The sequence below is a fragment of the Lytechinus variegatus genome, chromosome 1 (assembly GCF_018143015.1).
Source record: "Lytechinus variegatus isolate NC3 chromosome 1, Lvar_3.0, whole genome shotgun sequence".
Lineage (NCBI taxonomy): Eukaryota > Metazoa > Echinodermata > Echinoidea > Temnopleuroida > Toxopneustidae > Lytechinus > Lytechinus variegatus.
This window is the reverse complement of record NC_054740.1, coordinates 21,205,923-21,229,551: the sequence shown is the minus strand read 5'-3', so window position 1 is coordinate 21,229,551 and position 23,629 is coordinate 21,205,923. Positions and strand designations below refer to the sequence as shown.

Here is a 23,629-nt window from a genome sequence, read left to right as displayed (position 1 = left end):
TTAATCATATACTCCTAGGACTGACCTAAAAAAAACACTTTCAGGAAAATAATTTAAATTTTGACATCTGGAAACCTTGGGTGGATGAAAAAAGGTGTCAGTCAATACTTTCTTTGCCATCTGCTAAACCATGATAAGTAATCTTGAAGAAAACAAACAATCTCATACATGTACAGTATATTCATCTCAAATTTGAAGGGAAGGTGGTTGTTGCTATAAAAACAGTGTTTTTATATGCTAAAATAGAATAAACTAGCAGTTTAGTCATTATACATCCTTAATGAGTCACTTAAAAATGCAAAAAAAAGTTCTCACAATAATGATAAACCTGAATTATAAAAAAAACAGATAATTAAATTACCTTTTTACATACTGTTGTGGTTAAAGAAAGCAAAAACAAAAGGCAAGCTACATGTGTAATTTATAGAATAAGTAAGTAATTGTAAAGTGGTTAAAAATTACTCTAAAAAGAGAGGAGATCATATATTTAGCTCACAAAAGAGAGACAAATATCGAAAGATATTCATTGATAAGTACATCAAACCAAATATCTTGTATAAGAATATTTGTTGATTTTTTTTGTCCTCCAAATGTTACTTCATACTAGTAAAATTTGTTGCATGTTCATCTGAATCATGATCTAAATGATCAACCTCTTCAATATGGGAGAAAAATAATAAGAAAATAGAACCTGGATCTGACTTCTCTTTCTTAACATATTCATCCATTCTACTCAAGACGTGTAGCTACAGGCCAAGATTAAAACTAATACAATATTATAATGTGAATTGTGTCATACATACATAGCACATACAGACTGCCTAAGATTAAAAGGGGGTCGGGACAACTCGGACCGCGATTCATTAAAAGACTAATAATGTGAATCATGTTCAAACATTACTCATGGTGCAAACCTGAAAATGTTCGCTAGCCCATCTTAAGTTACTCAATATCCAAACCTATCTTATCAAAGCACATAGTTGGGGACACAGGTATCCAGGCAAGCAGAGCAGAACTTACTCATGCTTCTGTTCTGCACATACATTCTTATTTATGGAGGAAAGTAAAGAAAATTTTGCCTGGGGGGGAGGTAAGTTTAGAAAGGAGCACTGAATTACATGAGAATGTTGCATGCTCCTATAAAGATCAAAGACAATTCATTTATACCTGCATATCAAAAGACCTTGAAGATGGTTCCTTTTTAAGTAATTGTTTTAAGGCAAATTTAATGAAATTGAGCTCTAAAAAGATGAGGGGGGATTCATCACAACCATGGATAATCAAATAAATACTACAATGCCACCTTGGCTTGCATACAGCTGGATGCCTTTGTTGAAATCATATACTGTATGAGCTGGATTTTTAACAGTGATATTATTTATTCCAAACTAACATATGCACTTGTGAATCTTTTTATTTCAACTTTAAAGTGAAATCACAAAATAAACGTACGGTGTATAATTTTCAAATAGTTCTTGATACAGAGTTGCTAATTTTCCGGATTTTTCCGGAATTCCGGATTTTTTCCTTTGCTGAAAAATATTCCGGAAAAAAAATTGATTGTCAAAGTGAAATCCGTAAAAATTTCCCCTCCAAATCGCTACGGAGAGCGCAATTTCAATTTTGGATGGCCAATTTGCGCAGACGGAAAATTATTAGCGTTGTACGCAGCATGAAGTTTAACTGGTACTGTATTTGCACGGTACGCGCGAGCAATACATTGTAGCAGTTGCAAACGCCGCCCTATACCCAGCAGGGATACGGGTGTCAGCGCTATCCCAGTCGGGCGATCGCCCGGTAGAACCGCTCGAAGCACGGCCCGGTGTGGCTGCAATTGCCTGCTGCTGCGTGAGTGATTGGTTGTCTGCCGCGGGATTTCAGCTAATCGGCGTGGACTGCATTTCGACCCTGATTTCCCAGTCACCATTTACAAATGTCTGAAATCATCGAGAGAGAAGAAGGATGTGTCAGAGATTTAGAAGAAGGAGTAAAAAACAAATGGCGATGGCGATTTGCATGTGGTGTAATGGAAAGCAGATCAATTACGGTGCATCAGGTGGGTGTTCTTTCGGCTTTGAAATTTAAAGTGAATTTTTAAAATCCCTGTAAAATCATGCAAAACTTAATTTTTGTAAACTTTCTGTAATTTGTAAAGTCGTGCAAAACTGATTTTTTTTAAGACAGTGATTCACTTATTTTCCCCAGTTTTCTTTGGATTCAAATGTATTAAGTTAGAGCTAAATAACATGTATCAAATTCAAGAGTAGAGGCTAGAGTCGTTAGACTTCGTAGACTGTAATTGGTATAACTTGGCCTTTTTAGGCTTTGATTTTTTTTCTTCATTATTTGTGTTTGTTCCCATAGAGAACAAGCACAAAAATTATATGTTTCGTGGACATTAGTAGCTAGAGCCTAGAGTCCAAGCCGAGTTGTAGATTATCATTAACTTTAAAAATTAAGTCGCCGATAGACTGAGGCCATGGAGGCATAGTAGACTCTCGACCCTAGACTTTCTTTTGGTTCCACTGTTTCAGAATGATGTGTAATGTTCGGCCTACATTTATTCGTTACGAAGTTCCAACAAAAATGTTATACGGTATAACTTACACCTATAAGTGATCTATCTTTCGTGCAGGATTCAAAGCACTGAGAGGTCATGCAACATCAAAAGGCCACAGACAATGGCGTGGAGCAAGAAAGGGAGCTCAACTGTTGCCCTCTGTTTTTCAGGTTGGTCCAACATTCACAAGTTAAATTGCATAACTTCTTTTAAATCTGGTCTTTATTGTATGGGGATTAGTCATATACTTCAAGTATTGTAAGCATTTTTCGTACAGTTTTCCCCCTCTTACTGTTTTATATCATTTTTTTTTAAACATATTCTCGTTCATATAATTATGTTTATATATTATGGGTTCAGCTGATGGCACATGCTTATCAAGAGCCTTTTTACAGTTTAGTGCCTTACATACCTGTTTTTCTGAGGCTATCACAAATTTAGAACTTCTTTTATTAGCCACATAAATACTAAATCTGCCATCTCATACATTTGTCAGTACATGTATTATAGTTGAAGAAACTCAGATTTGCTGTGTACTTAGTAATAGGAAATTAATGTTTCTCTGTACGCTCAAACTCAACTCATTTTAATCAGGCTGCAGCTCAGAAAGAATGTGCTGTCCCCACACCAGAAACTGCAGCCGCAGCACCCAGTACCTCATGCTCATCACTTGGTTCAGGGATACCGTATGGGGCACCTCCCAATGTTCATCCTGCCACTGAAACTTGTAAGCAAACGTGAGTATAATTTTTTACTGTCTTTCTAAAATTATTTTCCAGATTTTTTTTCATGAGAAAATGTTTTTGTACTTAATTGTTTACTTTCTTTATTTTTTGTTTGCATGATAAAAAGTTTTTGTATGTTTAGCATGACAATGCTGTTATTTATTTAACTGGATAAACCCATCAACATGTTTGGATTATTTTTACTAATACCTCAGAAGTTGCTACTCCTGAAACGGCCCACTTCTACATCATCATGTACTTCACCGCCTGGTTTATGGATGCTGTATGTGGAGCGCGCTACGACTGCCACTGGATGTGCGTGATGTCTTTTTTTTCTCTTGAGTTAGAGTACATTTTCATCTTTTAAACCATCATGTTATGAAATTACTGTAATCTGTATGACAGAGGCCAAAGTTAAAATTTCTCCATTGTTTTTTTTTTTTTAATCATAATTCCAAATGCATCCCACCCTGTTACATTGATCTTTATAAATAATTTAGTTTGATATTCAATGAGGAATTTTGCTTTTTTAGATTTTTCATTTATACTAACAAATTGACAATAATCACTAACAGATTGTCATTAGCATTCAGATTCAATCGTGAATTACCATCATGTGATGATAGCATTTTGAATTGACCTTAGCTCGGATTTAAATAAAAATTATAGTATGGTAGTGCACATACATGTGCATTAATATTATGAAGATTTATATTATTTTAATTTTGAAGTTATCATGTATTATATTCTTGTGTTTTTGCTGATTGAATTTCTTATTTATTCCTTTACAGCGAGACTCCCAACCCCTTTGTGCACCTGAAAGATAGGATATCACATGCTGAAGGACGGACTTTAGCCTTCATGGCGGAACACAATTACAAGCTGAGCGATGCTCCACATCTTGTTGCCTATGCCAAAGAAATGTCCCAGGACAAAATGGCCCTTGATGGTGTACAACTGGGGAGGGCTTCCGCTACATATAAAATGGTCCATGGCATTGGGGCTGTTGCCCGGAAGCGTCTTGTCTATCAGATGCAGACCAACTGCTTTTCCTTGAATCTTGATGAAGCAACAAGTAATAATAACAAGAAAGTTCTAAGTGTTATGGTAGCCTATTTCTCCCCAGAAAAAGGAGAGACAATTGTTCAGCACTACAGTTCATTGACTCTTACCATTGTCAGTGCCAAAACTATAACTGATTCAATAGTAAAACTGTTGAAAGATGACAACATTCCTCTGTCCAATTTTATTTCTGTGCTATGTGATTCCGCAAACTACATGAGAGGGAAAAAAGGAGGGTTTGAAACCCTCCTGCGTCAACATCATGCCAACCATTTGCTTGACATCGATGGTGATGTATGTCATCATATACACAATGCCTCCCGTAGGTTTTGCAGTCACTTCAACAATGTTGTAGAGAGACTGGTTGATGACTTGCACACCGAGTTCAAGTTTTCTACTGATCTACGGCAATACTTAGAGGAAATCTGTAACATTCTTCAATGCAGCTTCCACATCCCAAAACAAAGAGGACCACACAGATGGCTGTCAGTTCTTGATGTCTTACAACCCAGTGAGGAAATGCTAGATGCCTTGACTGTTATGTATTCAGCATGGTTGCCCCGGAATGAGAGAGAAGTCTACCAATCTGTCCTCGATGAGATTATGGAAGGTGTTTCTACAAGTAACCTGAGCAAGCTTTCCAAAATCATCAAAGTCTGTAGGGAAAAAAACCTCACAGAAGATGGAAGAAAGAGGAAAAAACGCATCGTTGAACGGATCTTCTACACAAGAATAGATACTTTCATCCATATCCACTTGTATCTGTCCCTACTTCCCATGTTCAAATCTTTCATCATAACTTTCGAACAGAGAGCACCAATGGTGCACAGAGCACACGAGGAGCATATGGAGTTAGCCACCCACTTTTTGGCATGTTTTGTGAAGACTGAAAAGATCAAGAACATCACAGCACAACAAATCAAATCGTTACAGATTGATGCAAAGGAGAACTTGGAAGATTTGAGCAACATGTACATGGGATCAAAGGCTAAGAAGCTTCTTGCTAAGAAAAAGCACTCAAAGTCTCAATTTCTGGAAAAACTTCAAACAGCCTATATTGACAGTGGAAAGTACTTGGTGAATAAACTTCCCTTGGTGAATGTAACACTGCAGAGGTTAGCTGCTGTTGATCCAATCGCTGTGTGCTCTGGCAGATCTGAATGTACAAACACAATGAAGAAGTTAGTTCATCACTTTCCTACAGTGATATCAAGTGACGAAGACAAGGATGCATACATACATGAAGTGTTAAGGATTAATAGTGATCCTATGTTGCCACCTGCTTTTGTTGATGAAAAGGCAGTTCGTGCAGATCACTGGTGGGCTGCTGTTGTAGATGGGTATCCCATGTTGGGGAAAGTAGTCAAGGCATGCTTGTCCATCATTACAGCGCCTGTAGTAGAGCAGCACTTTAGCCTTATGAACAATTACATAAACCAAAAGACTAACCGACTAGAGATAAAAACTTTCAGTGCTGTTCAGACAGTGAAGTTCCATCTGCAGTCTGAGGGAAAATCCAGCTTGGAACTCTTTCACCGACCCAATGTGCTCCATTCTCCAGTAGATACTGCATTATGTTATCACTTGCAGACCTCCTGGTCAAAATTCAAGAAGGCCTCCAAGACCAAGCCAGGCTCTGACGTACCACCAGAACAAGCTGCAAAGAAATCGGTCCAAACGAAAGCAGCAGAACTTAGAAACTTGGTCATGCTGCCAAAAAACCTCAAAAGGAAGAACATGACAAAGTCTGGATCAGCCAAAAAGCAGAAAAAACATGTAGCTGCTACACTCACTACCACAAAATGAAAACTGCAAATTTTCCTGTATTTTCAGCTGAAAACCTATTTGCTACCATGAAATATGTGTTCTCTGGTGCGTATTCATCAATTCATATGTGTGAACTATCCATCTTTTTGATAGAAATTGTGATTTATGGATTTTCAATAGTATAGGATTGTCTTGTTGATGAGTACAGTGAGTGAAAAAGGGCACCCCAGCTGCTACATACACCCGTCCCGAGTCGCACCCATTGGCCGCAGCATATTAACCCGCAGCAGGTTAACCCGTACCGTAATGAGTACGGGTTACATGATTTTTTTTTTTTTAGCACCTTTCTTGCCTATGATATGAAGTTTATTATGTCATTAATTATTTGTTATGTACTACTGTAGATTAATGATTTCAGCCCTCTAAAGAATAAGAAAACGTTCCAGCTTCAGGGGGCTTCGCCCTTGACCCCGCCAGGGGCCCTGGGCGGGCCCCTGGACCCCGGCCTGGGTTTTCAGGATTTTTTTGAGCTATCAGTTAGCATCTCTGTTGATAAGATTATTGCCTTGACATCAAGTATTCTTCAATAACACTTTAATAACTCTCTTGTAAGCTCTTTGCTCTTATGCTTCCATATAAATCTTAAAAACACAATTTCTCTTATTATCTGTTACAATGACTTTCTGTAAATCATAACAGTGTCTGTAAATATCTTTTCATTGAACATAAATCAATAAAAGTGAAGAAATCCTTCAAGGCAGAGCAGATGAAGACATCTATTACAGAACTATACATCAATCTTTTACTATTCCAGTCAGCCCTTTCTCCCTTTATTCTGATCATCTTGCCTGCTTCTAATCAATGGTTTCTACAGTGAAGCAGGAATGAGGATGCTCCTTTCCACCAGTAATAGACTGATATTTACCAAACACATACAACATCCATCCATCCGTCATCCACAAGACTACCTATACCTTGTTCTGCTCAAACACCATGGTAACACTGTCTAAACAACACTGCAGAACTGTCTAAACAAACTCCAAACATGTTCCATTGATTCTTATACTACGTGAGGAGGCTATGCAAATGGACATCCACGTTTATAATTGGTCATTATAATATTACCAATGCATTGCCAGTTACAAGTCGGAATGGTATAGTACAGTATGCAAGAAAAATGAGGATGAAGGTTCAATCCAAAAACTGAAATGTTAAATCAACATTTGAAAGGTTGGAGGAGTGGCAACTTCTCTACATGTTATATCCAATCTTGCATATAGCTGAATCCAACATTTTACGTGTTGGGTCTAACCATTTAAATTGGTAAAGATAACATTTAGAAAAGGTTATCAGTCAATCCTCAAATCATTCAATTGTTGTTCGATCATTTCATTACATAGAGTGTTTCAGGATGGCATTTCTTGTAGATATAGACAAGAAAGGTTATTGCTGACTTAAGTAGTATCTTTTATAAAAATATGAACCAACTGAATATTGATTAAAAAAATATTCTCTTTGAATATCAAATGAATTATTAACAAATGTTTGAATGGCATTTTTTACAAGCATAGAAAAGAATCAACTTAATGTCATTTTTTTTTCTGTTGCTGCATGTCATAACTTGATACAAGTCATGATAGTCATGATAAATACATTAATCTTTGATATGATGAATGTAATTCCTTCTTAGAATAAAACAGAATGGTAGGAAGAAAATGTTACCACAGAAATTCTGTCAAAATTCTGTCAAGTTAAAGAGAAATATCATTTAAAAAAAAAAAAATGCTCAGCAAATTCTAGTCTTTGATTACAATTTCTTCAGATTTTTCTTTGGCAATATCAATAGCAAGAAGACCGCGTGTAATGCACCAAGTTCTGCCTAAATATCTGATATTCATTTGTATTTGCAGATGGGCAGGACAGAAGAAGAATAGCAATGATCGGCTGTCAATGTCTTGATGAAAGCACCCTTACTAATGATGACGGAGAGGGTGCTTGTTAGATGAAGGTTCTGAGATCTCCAAACAAACACGGATAGGGTCCATCGTGTAAGCTAACACTGGTTAGAGCTAGATGCTAGATTGGCTCCAAGCATATCAAAGCAAACCAGAACAACCGCTACCTTAATTACAAGACTGTTTGAGGGACTCATCAAGAGCTGCCAAGGATGGATTCACAGCGATTACGGAGAGACAAGGGCCATGTCCACCGTATTACAGGAGAATGGATTTTATACTGAAAAGCAAATTAAATGAAATCATATTCATCTCAACTAGCTTCATACAGGCTTGGAAAAACTTTATCATATCCTCATTATCAAGTAAACTTGATAGAAAATTCTGAACCCTCTTCCTAAGAACACTGGACATTCCCCTCACTTCTCTTGAAGGTCTTCATTAAAAGGCATCTCTTAGAATTGGTGTGGATTTCAGTATAAATATATCTCTGAATAATTTCCCTTTTATGTAAACATCATAAGTACTGACCTTTGTTGGGCAATTATGAGACAGGTCTTTACCACAAAAAAAAGATCTTGGTTCATTGGCCGAGATATGTGACAGATATAAACCTGAATATAAAAACCATACCTTTCAAGCACAAAATGAAACAAGCACATTTTTTGTAAGTGCTGGAAAAACTTGGCAATCTTAAATCATTTTGTATGGTAAAATTCCTTTTTAAAAATACTAAATCCATTATGCCAATATCCCTTACAATTATATGCTTAAAGGGGAAGTTCACCCTGAAGAAAAGTTTGTAAAAATAGCAGAAAAATAATTAAAAATATTGGTAAAGGTTTGAGGAAAATCGACTGAAGATTAAAAAAGTTCTTAGAATCTTAATTTTGGAATATAAAAACAAGCTGCTGCCCCATATTTTATGTAATTTTATAAAATGCATAAATTTCCATTCTTTAATGGTTTGTGTTGACTTATTTCTGTTTTCTTTTTAGGAATGGGTGGGAAATGATTTGTCTATTGATATACTGAAGGTACAGTCAAAACCATTTTTAGTTTTTTGAGAAAATTACATTTCTCTTATTTTTTACCATAAAACATGTAAGAAAGCTGCTCGCATATGACATCACAAATCAAATCATTAAATTCTAATAACTTTTTTATTCTTTGATAGATTTTTCTCAAACCTTCAGCAATATTTTTTATAATTTTTTTCTGCTATTTTTACATAAACTTTTTGTCAGTGTGAACTTCCTCTTTATATATTATCATATAATGCATGGAAAATTATGCATTCCTTCAAAGTTGGTAATTAAGTTTTGTTTATTTTCTTCCACAAAATTATATTACTAGATAATATCAAAAACTGGATCATCATGAATTCTCTCAGTTGGATTTTATAACAATTGAATGATCCATTATAAATAGATGAAATGATAGAAAGCATAGAATATCACAATATTAGATTTACCAGAATTTACTAAATCCTTCACGATTTAGTGAAAATTTGTGTAACCTTCATTCAAAAGACTTTCTCCCCCTCTCTCAAATGTATTCATCACTTTAATGGACTCCTGAAGTTAAACTTTAATAATTTCTTTAATATGCTTCATTTGAATCTCACTACTCAGTATCACACAATTTTGAGTATCTCAACTGATTATTTTAGGTCTAATTATATGACACATGATACGTCGCTATCGTTCATCTCCTTACTTGATTACCAGCCATGTCTCGTTTTTGACGTCACCTTCTTTTTACAGTGATTCAGTAACTACACGGCTATCGTCATAGCTGGCAGAATCAATATTCTCTTCACAAGTCTCTAGTATCATGTTTCAATATCTTTTAAGTACAGGAAATTCATTTTTTTTATATTGGAACATTAATTGGAAAGATGCTTTTCGATACTTTCTTCACATTATTTTGTACACTTACCCGGAAGAATGATGCATTTTTTAACTGAAAAAAATTCTTGCTATATGAAAATTGAAAACTGGAATGATATTTCTTCATAATCTCATTTCAAAAACATTTCACAATTTCAAAAAGACTATCAACCCAACAACTTCCAGTACATAGACTAAGAACTAAGATGCATGGCGAAAGATCCCTCCCAGTATACTCTCCAATCACAAAATAATCCTGGACTTTTCAAATCCCAACTTGAAACATTTCTTTTTAATGAAGCATTTAATTAGATTATTCTTCATTCTTAAGCCATATGTAATTGATTAATGCTGATGTTGTTTAAGTGTAATATTTATTAATTTCCAATGTTCTAAATCATATTGCATAATTTTATTTTTGTAAAGTGCATTGAGAGTCCTTAGTAACTCCTAACGGATCTGAAACGCACTACATAAGAATATTATTATTAAATATAGATTCCAGATAAGTATTGTAAAATCAAATACAAATCAATGAATGAAAAATAGTGCCTTCACTGGAAGTATTTATCATGATTTGATCTCTTGCATTCATTTAAAACTTGGAACAGTTTATTTTTTTTAATATCTCCTAGAATAATCACACACGAAAAGCATGTTACAAAAGTATTAAAGACTTTTTCATAGACTTCCTTGGTTAAAAATAAACCAGGACATTTTGAGAATTTGTGATAAGTATGCTTTATTTATCAATCCTCTGAGGAATATCAAATCCATTAGTGAATGATTCCCACTTACAATTTATCGACTAAAAACATGGAAAGCAGAAGAAAAGTACAAAGAGGAAAGAAAACCCTAATTTTATGCTCCAATCAGCTGAACATAATAGGCATTACATACATTTCATGTTTGACATTTTGCAGTTTGAATTGACATGAATATATCATGATAGGTTGGCTGACAGCCAGAAATCATGTAGCGACTGCTCAATTCATCCTGCTATTAATGTCCACACATACATAATCTTGTATTCAAGCTACAGAATAGCTTCTTTCCAAAAGGATGGAAATTTTGCTTTTAAACATTCAGAATCAGATGAAATGCCAGAAATTCTTGCATGAATCACGATGGGAAAATCTTGAGTAAAGCAGCAAAACAAGAAAAAATCCCTCCAACAGAATTGATGTCATGATGTCATTCTTTGGGTGTATATTTGTGGCAATTTCATTCAAAATTGAAGTGTAAAATATATCATGTGAGGTGATCTGTCTCACCACATTAGAATCATATAACAATTGTTGCTGAGATTTGATATACCATTTCTAAATGAGGTTTCAGGCACAATATCACAGATAAATTTTATTTGTTTGTAAAAAAATAATATCCAGAACGGATCCTTTAATTAACCCCAAAATATTTCTTTCTTATATATCATATTCCTTTAAACAATACATACGGAGAGCATTCACGAAATGTTTTATTCCAGACTTGTCACATTTCCGAGGAGGAAACTCTCTAAAATGCACCAATTCCTTTGAAAATACAAGTCAAATCACAATAGAGAGCTAAGAGGCTTTTGTCGAAAGTTGGTGGATCGGGACAGCATCAGAATCTCTTAACTCTGGACAATGATATAATATTTGCAATTGTTCTTCCGCCGCAAGTCTTTGAACGATCCGCCTATGCAGTCCACCAACTTTCGACAAAAGCCTCTCAGCTCTCCATTGTGATTTTAATTGCATTTTCAAATGAATCGACGCGTAGTAGAGAGTTTACACGTAGTAAATGCAAAAAGTCCCTATTAGTGATATTCACTACACGATTTATTCTCAGCCAATCAGATGCAATGATTTCAGTAGCTTATAACAATAGTCATTCAAAATCACAGACTATTTGTATCATGAAATGCTCCCCTAATCTATCCATCTTGAATACTCAGAAGGCTCACACCGGAAATTGGTCTGGCAAATTGGGAGCATGATGGGAGAACGATGATGCGCATCTTCCAGGCCTGTGTTTGTACAGGGATTTTCATTCCAACCAACGCCGGGGTGATAGATAGCAAGGGATTTCTTTCTGGCAGGGATTGGTAAAAACATTTGAGGTATTTAAAAGAGAGTCTCTCAGGTTTAAACAAAAACAGACGGGTACTGGGAGATAATGAGTGGCAGGCATGGACTGAACGGAGAATGGATGGTGGAGGTGAAATGAAATACTAAAAGGAATATCACAGCAGAGGGATGGCGGATACTGACAGACCTCAAGAAATAAATAGAAGGTGAACCATACATACAAATGTGAAGATGCTGAAAATACAAGATTGATTTTCAAACATCTTAAAAATTATACCTGTAAATACAAAAGAGTGGATTTTGCATATGATGTTCAAAAGTCAGATAATTGAATGTCCTTGGTAAATCAACTTTCATGAGAATGAAAATGCTCACATTTCTCAAATTAAATCATTAGCAAAACAACAGAAAAATTAAAGACAGCAATTTGACCACAAGATTACAAAGCAAAAACATGAAATCGTATATTACCACTACATTTGATTATCAATTTTTCTGTTCAAAGGATTCATACTCTCAAGGAGTATAATATTACTACATACATTAACCCTGATTGATAGTTGAAGCCAAATATTATAATTCTATTCCAGAACTGAAAACCTATAAATTCAAGAACTTTCAACATTACAGGCAGGAATAAGATTTTTTTTTTGTAAAAAATAAGAAAAAAAAAATAAAATGAGTGAGAGAGGGCTATAATCAAGAAGATGGAAAAAAGATGAAGAGAGAGAGGGGTGGGGGAAGAAGATTAAATGAATAGACTCAAGGGGCAAAAGGGAATGTACACAATCACACTGTAAGACATATAGAGAGAATATAATACTACTAACCTGTGTGACTTGGAAATCTCTTGTGCCTGGGGTACCGATGCTATACATAGGATACGAGCCGAACACACCGAGATGCATGACGCCATGGAAGGCTCCGGAGTCAAGCTCAATAGACAGACCTGACCAACGTAACCATCGCTGTTACACACCCAGACATCTTTGAGTGAGTTACTCATTGTACCAAGACTAGGAGATGCACAGGAGAACTGCATACCACTCCTGGTCTTCATAATAGGGATGGGGTATAGGAATAGAGGAGGGAACCGGTCCCTGGAACTAGCAGCTGCAAGGAAGAAATAATGGTGTGAATATCAGGATTGTATTCTAATTCTTGAACATATGGGATGCCAGTTGGAATTGATCAGAGGGCCTGAAAACCACCTAGAATACAATATTTTGTACCCAAAAATGCTAAAACTATGGCCTGAAAATAAATTGCCAGAGCCTGAATTAAGGCTTTTGCCTGAAAACTGGCATCCCTGATGAAATATTTAACAAGAAAAAATAATCATAATCAAATCATATGGCATAGTAATTTTTTTTTTCTTCAAATCTCATGTTCTGGTGATAAATTCACTTGAAAAACAAAATTATTGAAATTGTCAATTGGAATCTCCATATACCGGTACCATTACAAAGCCCACCTAGTATCATGTATCTACAATTGCATGCAAAATTATTCAATCCACTCACATTTTGGACTTTCAATGGTCTGCTTTTGGTGTGAAAACATAATTTTGGATGGAATATGGAGTTACGAACGGTGGCACATATCTCACCCCGGGTATTCAACTATCTGTCCACTACTTGAATGAGTTAATAACAATGTTACTCATTTGGCCAGAATATCCAAAATACAGGTGGAAAAAATATCAAAAATTTGAATGAATACATCCCAGTTATTGATGGTAAATAGAAGCATTTCAAAATTCTAAACAAACATGAGGGGGGAGGGGGGTGGCAGAGTGCCAATGATCTCAAAACAATTCAAACAATAAGGAAATTAATAAATCAAATTAGAAAGGCTGACTCTTCAGAAGAATGTACTTCAGAGGCTTTAAAATGTAAATTGTGAACCCCCCAAAAAAAAAAATCAGAAAAAGATTGGAATAATTTTTTTTCAGTAATCTCATACATGTATCTCTGTGCATTGTATGTATCTTATGTAACATTGTTAATTGTTGATGATTTCAAACTCTTCCAGCATATACTCAATCTGAAGTTCATAATAATCATCACTTCTAAATCACAGACAGACAGCTGCCAAAATTCAATCTCAATCCCAAACTCAGGATTATCATTAAAAATCTCTAGCCACCATCTTAATTAAAAATACCGGATTGTGATTACCATTCTGGATCAATTTCATGTATGGTTTGGATGCACAGAGAGGTATGGTACTAAAAAGAGGCTTTTCCCCTCAATCTGAGCAATCAAGAAGCTGTGCTGTTTCTCAGGCAACAAGCAGGAAAAACAATATCTAATATCTTACATTGTCTGGCATGGGACATTTTGAAATAAAAAATTGGTAAAATGAAAAAAGGGAATAACACGATTGCATAAATGCCTTTGGAATCAATACCTATCACTTATATCACTTTGAAATTCATTTATAATGACTCCTTGTGAAGGCGGCCTACGCTATTAAACATGAACTCTTTATACCATTTTAGGTTTAAGGCAAACAGCTATTTTGATTAACTTACACTTACCTAATTTCTTTTTTGCTTCTTCCACTTCAGCTTCAAAATTACTTCTTAATTCAGAGCTGTTGAAGAATAACACAAATGATTCTATGCCTTCCCTGTAGTGTGAATATAAAAACAAAAATATGAATGCATCATTTAATAAAAAAAATTTAGCAATTGCACAGAAAATAGAATAGCATTTATTTCATGTTTACCAAAGGATTATAAATAGGGGGTAACATATATTAGTATTGCCCATCATATATAGTTTGAATTCAAACACTGTATGTATTTAATTTCATTCAATATTTTGAACTTTGTTCTGGGATTCTACGCACATGTTTGTAATAATTTGCTGTAAAATTCTGAACACAAAGGTATTAACAAACAAACCATACAAAATGAAAAAGGTTACAAAAAATAATGAACTATACATACAGATATGCTGCAATGTTGGAAACATTCGATTTAAATATTTCACATAAATACTATCGAAATATACATTTCCATTACTGGCTTATTAAAAAAACCCAGCAATTATAGGCTCCACTATGTATTACATGAACTATGCTAAAAACACTTGATACATTCCATGTTATATAATATTTAATTTGGCTAATATGACAAGCATGAGAAGTCACATGACAAATAATGATAGGTCACGTGACAAGTAATGAAAGGGTACATGACAAGTAATGAGGTCACATGATATTATTGATAGGTCACATGACTTACGTAGTGGTGGCAGTCAATTCTACTTTATTAACGGGTGTATGGGGTAAAGCTGAGAGGGCCTGCCTCTCTGAAATAGTTTTCCTTATATTCTCCGTGATTTCCTTGATAACCTCATCAAGATTCTGAAACAAAGAGGAACATTTTATAGGTCAATGAATGATTATATAATAATGTATTTGACAAATTGTACCATCATTGGCTCCCAGTCAACAATTCAGATGACAGGAAAGGGTCCAAAGCATAAGTAAAAAAAAAAAAAAAACATAACAAACGAATGATGCATGTCTCTCACATCATGTGATTAATGTACATACTAAAATGCCATTCCAGGGTTGAATGCCATTCATGAAACGGATTATTATGTTTTTACTTATCTCTCTCAAATGCTCATTTTTATGGTGAGAGATCTTAATACAACAAATTAAACACATTCATCATAGGGGTTAACCTATAAAGTTGAGATTACAGAATATAGAGATTAGACAAATACAATCATAAGAGACATCTATTTTGATGATTCTTCATAACCTTACCCAGGGAGGAAAATAAGCAGGTATTACATAATAGAGGTATATAAGCACCCCCCCATAGAAAAGGTAAATAGTGATGAAAATGATTCCTGGTAAATGCGTAATTCCAGCACAAAGGATAATAATATTCCATTAATTCCTCCTCACTCTTTTCAATCACCAATCCATCATCCCCCTGGCACAATGCCCCACATGAAATGTTGACATTAGTCACCATGGCAACCAAATGGTATTCAAATAGCTGCACTGCTGTGGGATGGTCTCTATGGGACTGGAGAAGGTCTGCTCAAAATTCTTGAGAATAATGTCTGGTTGTAATGGCCAAATATGGAAATGTATCATGAATTGCGAAAGACACATCATAACAATAAGACATCGTCCACATCATGATTTCTTCCATTCTCTTTCCGTCTTATTCTCTTCCCCATCTTCATACCCCCCCCTCTCTCTCTCTATCTCTTTCATCCTTCATGCACCATTTAACCCACTAATAACAGACAGAGGGAGCGGTATGGAACGGCAGGCATACGATGCAGCAAGCATACCTGCATATCCTCATACTCGTATGTCACTTTTCAATTTCGATGTAATTTTGTGAAACTCGAAACGTTTATGAAGCTCGATCTGACAACAGACCGGCTTGTTGACAAATGCTTTCATTTAAAGATCAAATAGAGAAACTGCTCATGCTATTAGGCCACATTGAGAAAGGAAAAAAATCAGACATAAAATGCATGAAGCACATAAAGATAAGTATGGAAGGCTCAGTAATATCAATTTCTTCTCCTTCTTGATTCCATCCTCATCCTTCTACTCCTCTTTGTTCATTTTCTCCTCCATCTTTTACTCCCCTACCTTCTGCTGCTCCTTAATATTTTCCTCATCCTCCTCCTCTTCATCCCCCCTCCCTTTCCTCTCAAGTTTCAAAGTTTACTGCTAAATCCTCTTTCATCTCTCTATTCTGTGCCTTTCTCTACTCTTGACGTAGTGCTTTTATATTAATCTGTTGCATGATTATTAACATCTCTTTAAATTCATCACCCACTGCAAATGGAATGTTGCACAATGTTGCTTGCCAAAATCCTTTCATCATTGCCATCACAAGTAAGATATTAACCCTCATTGACACAGTTAACACTAGTTCATAGATTGAGAGAGAGACGTGATAAAGAAAATATCATTTGATAATATCAAGTATTCTGCTTTCATTTCACACCCCATCATCGTTTAAGAGTCAGAAGGGCATAATGTTATGAATTCAACATACTATTCCAACCTTCTAGCATTAAGAAACAATGTGCATCAATCATCAACTACCAATAAATGTTTTAGAAAATGATTACAAAACCATGACCGATTTGAGAAAAGAAGCATGTTCCAGGAATTGTGAGTTGGCTGATATCATAATCATTAAATACCATCATATATTCTCATACCTTCTTATGAGACACTGTACTCTCTTTTTCTCATCTCAAGATGGATTTACATTAAATCATCTCAATTATAAACAATCAATCACAGAAGATCCCCAAGGCATTGAAGATTTCTAAGATTGAAATTATATCTCTCAAGCATTACTATTTCCATTTAGCTCTCTTAATATGATACAAACTACACAATCAAGTCAGCATTATCTACATATCTATTCAAAGTGAAATCTTTAAAAGATGATGTAAAATTGAAAGTGTCAACAATAGACTGACTTGTCTAAAATGCAACTTAAACTGCAATGATCTTAGAAGCTTTTTTCAATTAATAAATTGAAAGTTAGAGCAATTTCATTAAATACTGCCAATCAAAATAAAGTAGTTTAATAACCATTCACTCATTTAACCTTGATTAATTTCCATTTAATCTTGTATCAGCACAACTAATCCTGAGTCTTATTTAATTGAAAGTGATTGAAAGTGATTTATTCCAATGCCATATTGTGCAAACATTAATTGGATATATAAGCCTTGACAGTTTTGAATATTAAAATAATTCCTTTTGGTGTTAGAGTTGATTGTATATATCAATAAGGAAATGTTGCTGAGTTAGAAGCATATATGGAATCATTTTCTTTTTTTTAGGGGGAGTCAGGTCAATATCTAATACTTGCAATATATTTTTTATATTTCAAATCTACTTCTAACATACATGAATGATATAAGTACAGATAATTCAATAACAAATAACAAATAATAAAAAAAATGTACCTCTGTCAAAACTTTCAAAAATCTTCTAAAAACTTTATTTAACTCTTAGCTATTTATGCGCCTTGAGCACTCTACAGAGTGGATTTGGTGCTTTATAAGTCACATTATTATCATTATTAAATCATGCTGGAAATGATTTACTCTTAATTAACCATGCTTGAACTTAGCTTTAAAAATACCATTCACAGATTTAATTATTTGATTAAAGAAATATTTGTAGCTATTCAAGGCTGATGCAGTTGGAAACATTTCAAAGCATGACTTACACACACAAAAAAAAAAACATTCTGCAATGATTGAATGAACCAAAGGTAAAGGAGTGAGTGATTAATATTCCTGAGCAATTAAGGTGATGTGAAAGTTCTTCTCGCCACAAACATGAGAGCAATTTAGAGAGCACATAGATTGATTCCATCTCCCTTAGGTTCTCAGACAGTTTCACCAAAACCATACAAGAAAGGGAAGGGATGGGACTATTAAAAGCACAGTTCAGGCAGGCGATTCAAGTCGTGACACAAGCCACACTGAAGGATAATGAATCGGTGAGAAGCTCGTCTGGGATAGGCAGATTCTAGGCCAGGGTTTCCTCCTATTTAATTGCAGGGAGAGTAGGAGGGCAATGCAAGTAGGAAGAGTGGAAAGTAAATTGAAGATTTGACGGGGGCACTGGAGAGAAATAGATGAGTGTGTTGTACTTTCCTGACGGGGGTAAGTCCCCATTGGTGTTAATATTCTATCAGGTTTGTCAGGATGCATTCAATGATTTTACTTTGATGAGCCAGGGAACGGGAGCATGTCTTGTCTTTAAACACAAAGATATCTACTGCAACTTCAGACTGCTTAAAACATAATTCTTACTATTAACTTTACCTAATTACCACACTATGATTTTAAACAATGACATTTTTACACACATTGATCTACACTTTTTTTCAAAGTGAAAGGTCAGTGGGCAGCCCAGTCAAATAATTTTGAAGGAAAAAATGAAAATGAACATTCATATTTTATTGTTCGAAGTAATGGTTGGCATTGGGTGTGGGAAATGTTCCAGGGCTAATCCACTTACAAGGAGAAACTTCATGTTTTCCTCCAATTTCTGAAAAATGTAAACCATATAAAAATAACAAAGAGGCATCAAATATTGTGCAGTCATTAGCAAGATTTATAAAATGTCTGTCTGTCTCTTTCACTGTATCTCCAACTTTTGTCTGTCTGTTCCTTTTCCGGTCCCCCCTCCCCCCCTTCTCTCCATCTCGTGCCTTCTCTATCACTCATGGCTTATCAGCATCTCAGCACAAATTAAGAGCAGAAAGGCAAGGGGGTAAACAATTCCTAGAAACTCGGTATCTAGTGATATCATCCTATTGCTCTATCACCGGATATTATTACAGATTCTCAAGAAGGGATTTTTCCCCTCCGGCCTGGACTTCTTCCATTAAATCTTTTCACTTCTTTGTTCATATTTCTCTATCAAACTTCAACTCATAACATATTGCTGAATTATTTAGTTTTTAATATGTCAAGATTGGTGGATTTATTGCCTTTTCTTGATTGTGATCATCCTGAGGGAATTCCCCTATGGCTGTTTTCTCCTTCTAGAGTACCAATAAAATGATGTAATAAATACCCCTGGAATATCGTTATGCAAACTTACTACTCTTCTGTTAAGATGCCAGTAATTACACTTATAAAAATTTAGACCATGTTAAAATGCACAAGCTTTGGCAGATATGAATTTCGGGATATTTTAATATAGATATGCTTTTTTCAATTGCCTTATTTGAATAGGGCTCAGAAAGACTTACAGTATTTACTTCCTCATTTTTATGAATCAACAGATAATCCCCTTCTTTTACTTTGACAACTTCAGTGCATCCTCCATTCTCATCCCAACCATCCTACTCTTCTCTTCCACTTACTTCTTCCATGTCTTCTTGGGCAACCTCCTCCTTGAACTATACACCTCAAACACAAAGCTTCCTATAACATGCCCATACCCCTCCTCGGTACATTCCCTTACAAGCTTTTCTCATTTGGCCTTCACCAACCCTACCACTACCTCTTCCCAACCCACCATCTGTCTTGAGCAGTCTCCTTATCTTCCATCAACTTCACACCACACACTTTTCTCACCATAACAGCACAATGATGTGTGACTATGCTGAATAATAGGGGGAGAGGATATACCCTGAGCAAAATATCAGCTCAAACATTACTAAATCTTAATTTTAATCTTAAGCTTTGACATATTCAAGATTGTTCTAACCTGATGTTGACAGCTTAGATTATCTGACAAGCTGCTGATATTATTAAGAATAGACAGATCCTCCTCCAGACGGCTGAGATCTCTCTCCTGATTGGCTCGTTTGATGGTGGGCGTCGACTTGATGAGTTCTACATCTTCTAGAAGAAGCTTCCAGTTTAACTTGTACTTGCTTGCTTCTATCGGCAATGTAGAGGGCGACAAACTGATAATAGAATATAAAATGAGATAAACAAATACAACAATGAAAGTAAAATATATACATATAATAAATTATAAAAAATATATATATAGGCCTCTGCCATGAAACATCCTGATCATTTGCAGGCATCTCTTGAAAGGAACACACCTTGATATCTTCCCACAAGAGAGAATAAAATGCACTATTTCTATCATTGTCAAGTTTAAGATGCAATGTGGATTTCATCAGGTTTTCATTTCATTCCCTGAGAAGAATCATATTTCAAGGAGAGCGTTTCTGTTTATAGCTTTGTCCATTGCTTTGTTCTATTGATGACAATTATCCTTGACTCTTAGACTGATGACTTTACATCTACTATAGATAAGCTTAATATTATTTAAATCATAATTCTTGGATAAATCACATGTTCCGATAACTAATCTCTGTAGAAACACAAATTATTAAGTGAAAATCACTGACTAACTGCTTTGTAAAACACTACCCAGGTCAAATTGACCAATCGGTGTGTCTACATCTACTGCAGATGATTAACACCAAAGTTTTTGTTCAATCTGGTCTTGACCTAGTCTTACTAAAAGAAACCCACAGAATACACAATATGATTGGCTGCTGCACCCTGATACCATAATAGTAGGTATATAATTACCAAAATTGTTAATTCCATTATGAAACAGGTGCCTGATAACACAATGTACATAGCTGTACAACTGATTGCATGTATTACTATCCAAGTTTAGTCTCAACAATCCCTATTTGTGCTAATCAACTTTAGCATGAGCACCTCATAATCAAAACATGGTTGCCTCTTTTTAATCACCCCCCCCCCAAAAAAAAAAAAAAAAAAATGGGAAATTTAAAATTTTGAAAACCAGAATTCTGCCTTAGAAATAAGTTGATAAATACAACAAATGATGTGATGAGGACAAAATTGACCAGCTCCATAGACTGTTAATACTTACACAGTAACAGAAGGTCTTCTGATGTACTTACACAGTAACAGAAGGTCTCCTGATATACTTACACAGTAACAGAAGGTCTCCTGATATACTTACACAGTAACAGAAGGTCTCCTGATATACTTACACAGTAACAGAAGGTCTCCTGATATACTTACACAGTAACAGAAATTCTTCTGATGTACTTACACAGTAACAGAAGGTCTCCTGATATACTTACACAGTAACAGAAGGTCTCCTGATATACTTACACAGTAACAGAAGGTCTCCTGATATACTTACACAGTAACAGAAGGTCTTCTGATATACTTACACAGTAACAGAAGGTCTTCTGATATACTTACACAGTAACAGAAGGTCTTCTGATATACTTACACAGTAACAGAAGGTCTTCTGATATACTTACACAGTAACAGAAGGTCTTCTGATATACTTACACAGTAACAGAAGGTCTTCTGATATACTTACACAGTAACAGAAGGTCTTCTGATATACTTACACAGTAACAGAAGGTCTTCTGATATACTTACATAGTAACAGAATGTCTTCTGATATACTTACACTGTAACAGAAGGTCTTCTGATATACTTACACAGTAACAGAAGGTCTCCTGATATACTTACACAGTAACAGAAGGTCTTCTGACAGCACTCTTCCTCTTCACCGAGGCACATATAAGTAGATCAGAGAAGAGAAACAAACAATGATCCTTCTTGGAACCTTTCTGTAGTTGACAAATAAAAGAAAAATACATAAATAATGAGAATCCACAATTCCATAATAATTCTGAATAACTCATTAGTTGATTTCAGGTCCAGTGTTGGCATTGGTCTTGGTGTTAGAACACAAATTGGACTGCTTCCCCTAGCTCCAAAACCTATTCTGAGTTTGTAAAACTGATCCAAATCACATTATTGACACCTTTCAGGACCATCTTCATTTAATGTTTGGTTTTATACTTGTTTAAAAACGTAACACCAACACCAAAAGGTCAACACTGAAAGTGAAATCACCTATTGCTTGGCTGGAATAAGGACATTATTAGGATTTCTATGTTTAGCAGAAGGGTGTTAACTTCCGAAAGCACTGCAGTACATTTCATGTAGCACATGCTTGAGCTTACACCACACAGAAAATGAACAAGCATGCATCACCTACTGCCCTTCTGCCAACAAGGCAACACATTTTCCATTTTCAATACTAAAAAAAGAAAAGTAATCTGAAAATATTTTGCTGCAAACAATGGATTTATAAACAAAGTAGTGCTGAATTGGTCTAGCTAAACACACTGGTTCACAATGAGTTGCCTATTCATCAATATTCTTGCTTGGATTTATCAGCCTCTAACATTACAATATTGTCCTCTCATTAGGAAATTTAGAGTTCAAATTTTTAATCAAAATACAAGGAGAAAATACACTGCTTATACAAAAACTATCCCGTAAATAGGCTTTAAGATTCTTGGAAAATATTGAATGATTACTGACCATAAAAAACATGTCAATGTAGATTTATATTTTATATTATATTCTGTCTTCTAATTTGCAAAAAGGAGATAATGATCATGAAGGCAAACTGTTTTCTGTCTGTCCTTTTAAAGGATAAATATTTTTCATTAGCTGAAAATATGATGTCCTCCCATCAACCAATAGATGTCATTAGAATGCTAGTTACCATGGTAATATGTTATTAAGTGAAAGGGGTTCAGCTGGACCTATTTCTAATGAGGCCCAGGAGTCACACAATGGTCTGTTTCAGTCAAAACATATAACAAATTAGGGTACACTGTTAAAAAACCCTGATTTTACAGAAAAAAAGAAAGAAGATTTTGCAGAAAGCAATAACAGAATCATTTTGTAAAGTCATAAAACAGGAATTTTTCTGCAATTTAACAGAAAAGGTCTGTTTAAAAAGGGGAAAAGGGTGTTTTATTTAAGGAAATTTGTAAGGTTACATACACCAAATACTGATTTCCTGTAAATTTACACAATATAAATGTAAGATTACGTAAGATTACAGGAGTTCTCCAGACTCTGCTGCAGGAACTTCTTTTAATTTAAGGATAAATTTTCTAACAGTGTACATGTAGTTGACAGATAAAATCTATCATTATGCAACAAGGGGGTGGAAAGTCAAAATTACTTTAGGAATAGTCTACATGTATAAGGAATTCTCACATTCAGTATCATATTCA

The 23,629-nt window shown here is 35.0% G+C and overlaps 2 protein-coding genes across 4 annotated transcripts in view; one reads left to right on the top strand and one right to left on the bottom strand.

Moving 5' to 3' along the window:
• The window catches only part of LOC121429743 (rho guanine nucleotide exchange factor 17-like), a 38,529-nt gene that overhangs the window by 7,762 nt on the left and 7,138 nt on the right, over positions 1–23,629 (bottom strand). The window contains exons 3-7 of the mRNA XM_041626945.1: positions 22,059–22,159; positions 20,281–20,482; positions 15,287–15,408; positions 14,576–14,667; positions 12,864–13,146 (exon numbers count right to left, since the gene is read on the bottom strand). Coding sequence (XP_041482879.1) covers positions 12,864–13,146; positions 14,576–14,667; positions 15,287–15,408; positions 20,281–20,482; positions 22,059–22,159 — 800 coding nt within the window. The remainder of the gene's footprint in view (positions 1–12,863; positions 13,147–14,575; positions 14,668–15,286; positions 15,409–20,280; positions 20,483–22,058; positions 22,160–23,629) is intronic.
• LOC121408975 lies at positions 2,007–6,236 on the top strand. 3 transcript variants are annotated; one of them, XM_041600739.1, is made up of 5 exons: positions 2,007–2,056; positions 2,636–2,730; positions 3,155–3,297; positions 3,501–3,600; positions 4,077–6,236. In XM_041600739.1, the coding sequence occupies exons 2-5, from the start codon at positions 2,657–2,659 to the stop codon at positions 6,151–6,153; spliced, it is 2,394 nt and encodes a 797-aa protein (XP_041456673.1). In that variant the 5' UTR covers positions 2,007–2,056; positions 2,636–2,656; the 3' UTR covers positions 6,154–6,236. The 3 variants fall into 3 exon arrangements, with proteins under 3 accessions (XP_041456673.1, XP_041456680.1, XP_041456663.1); XM_041600746.1 differs by having other exon boundaries at positions 2,013–2,730; positions 3,504–3,600; XM_041600729.1 differs by having other exon boundaries at positions 2,013–2,730.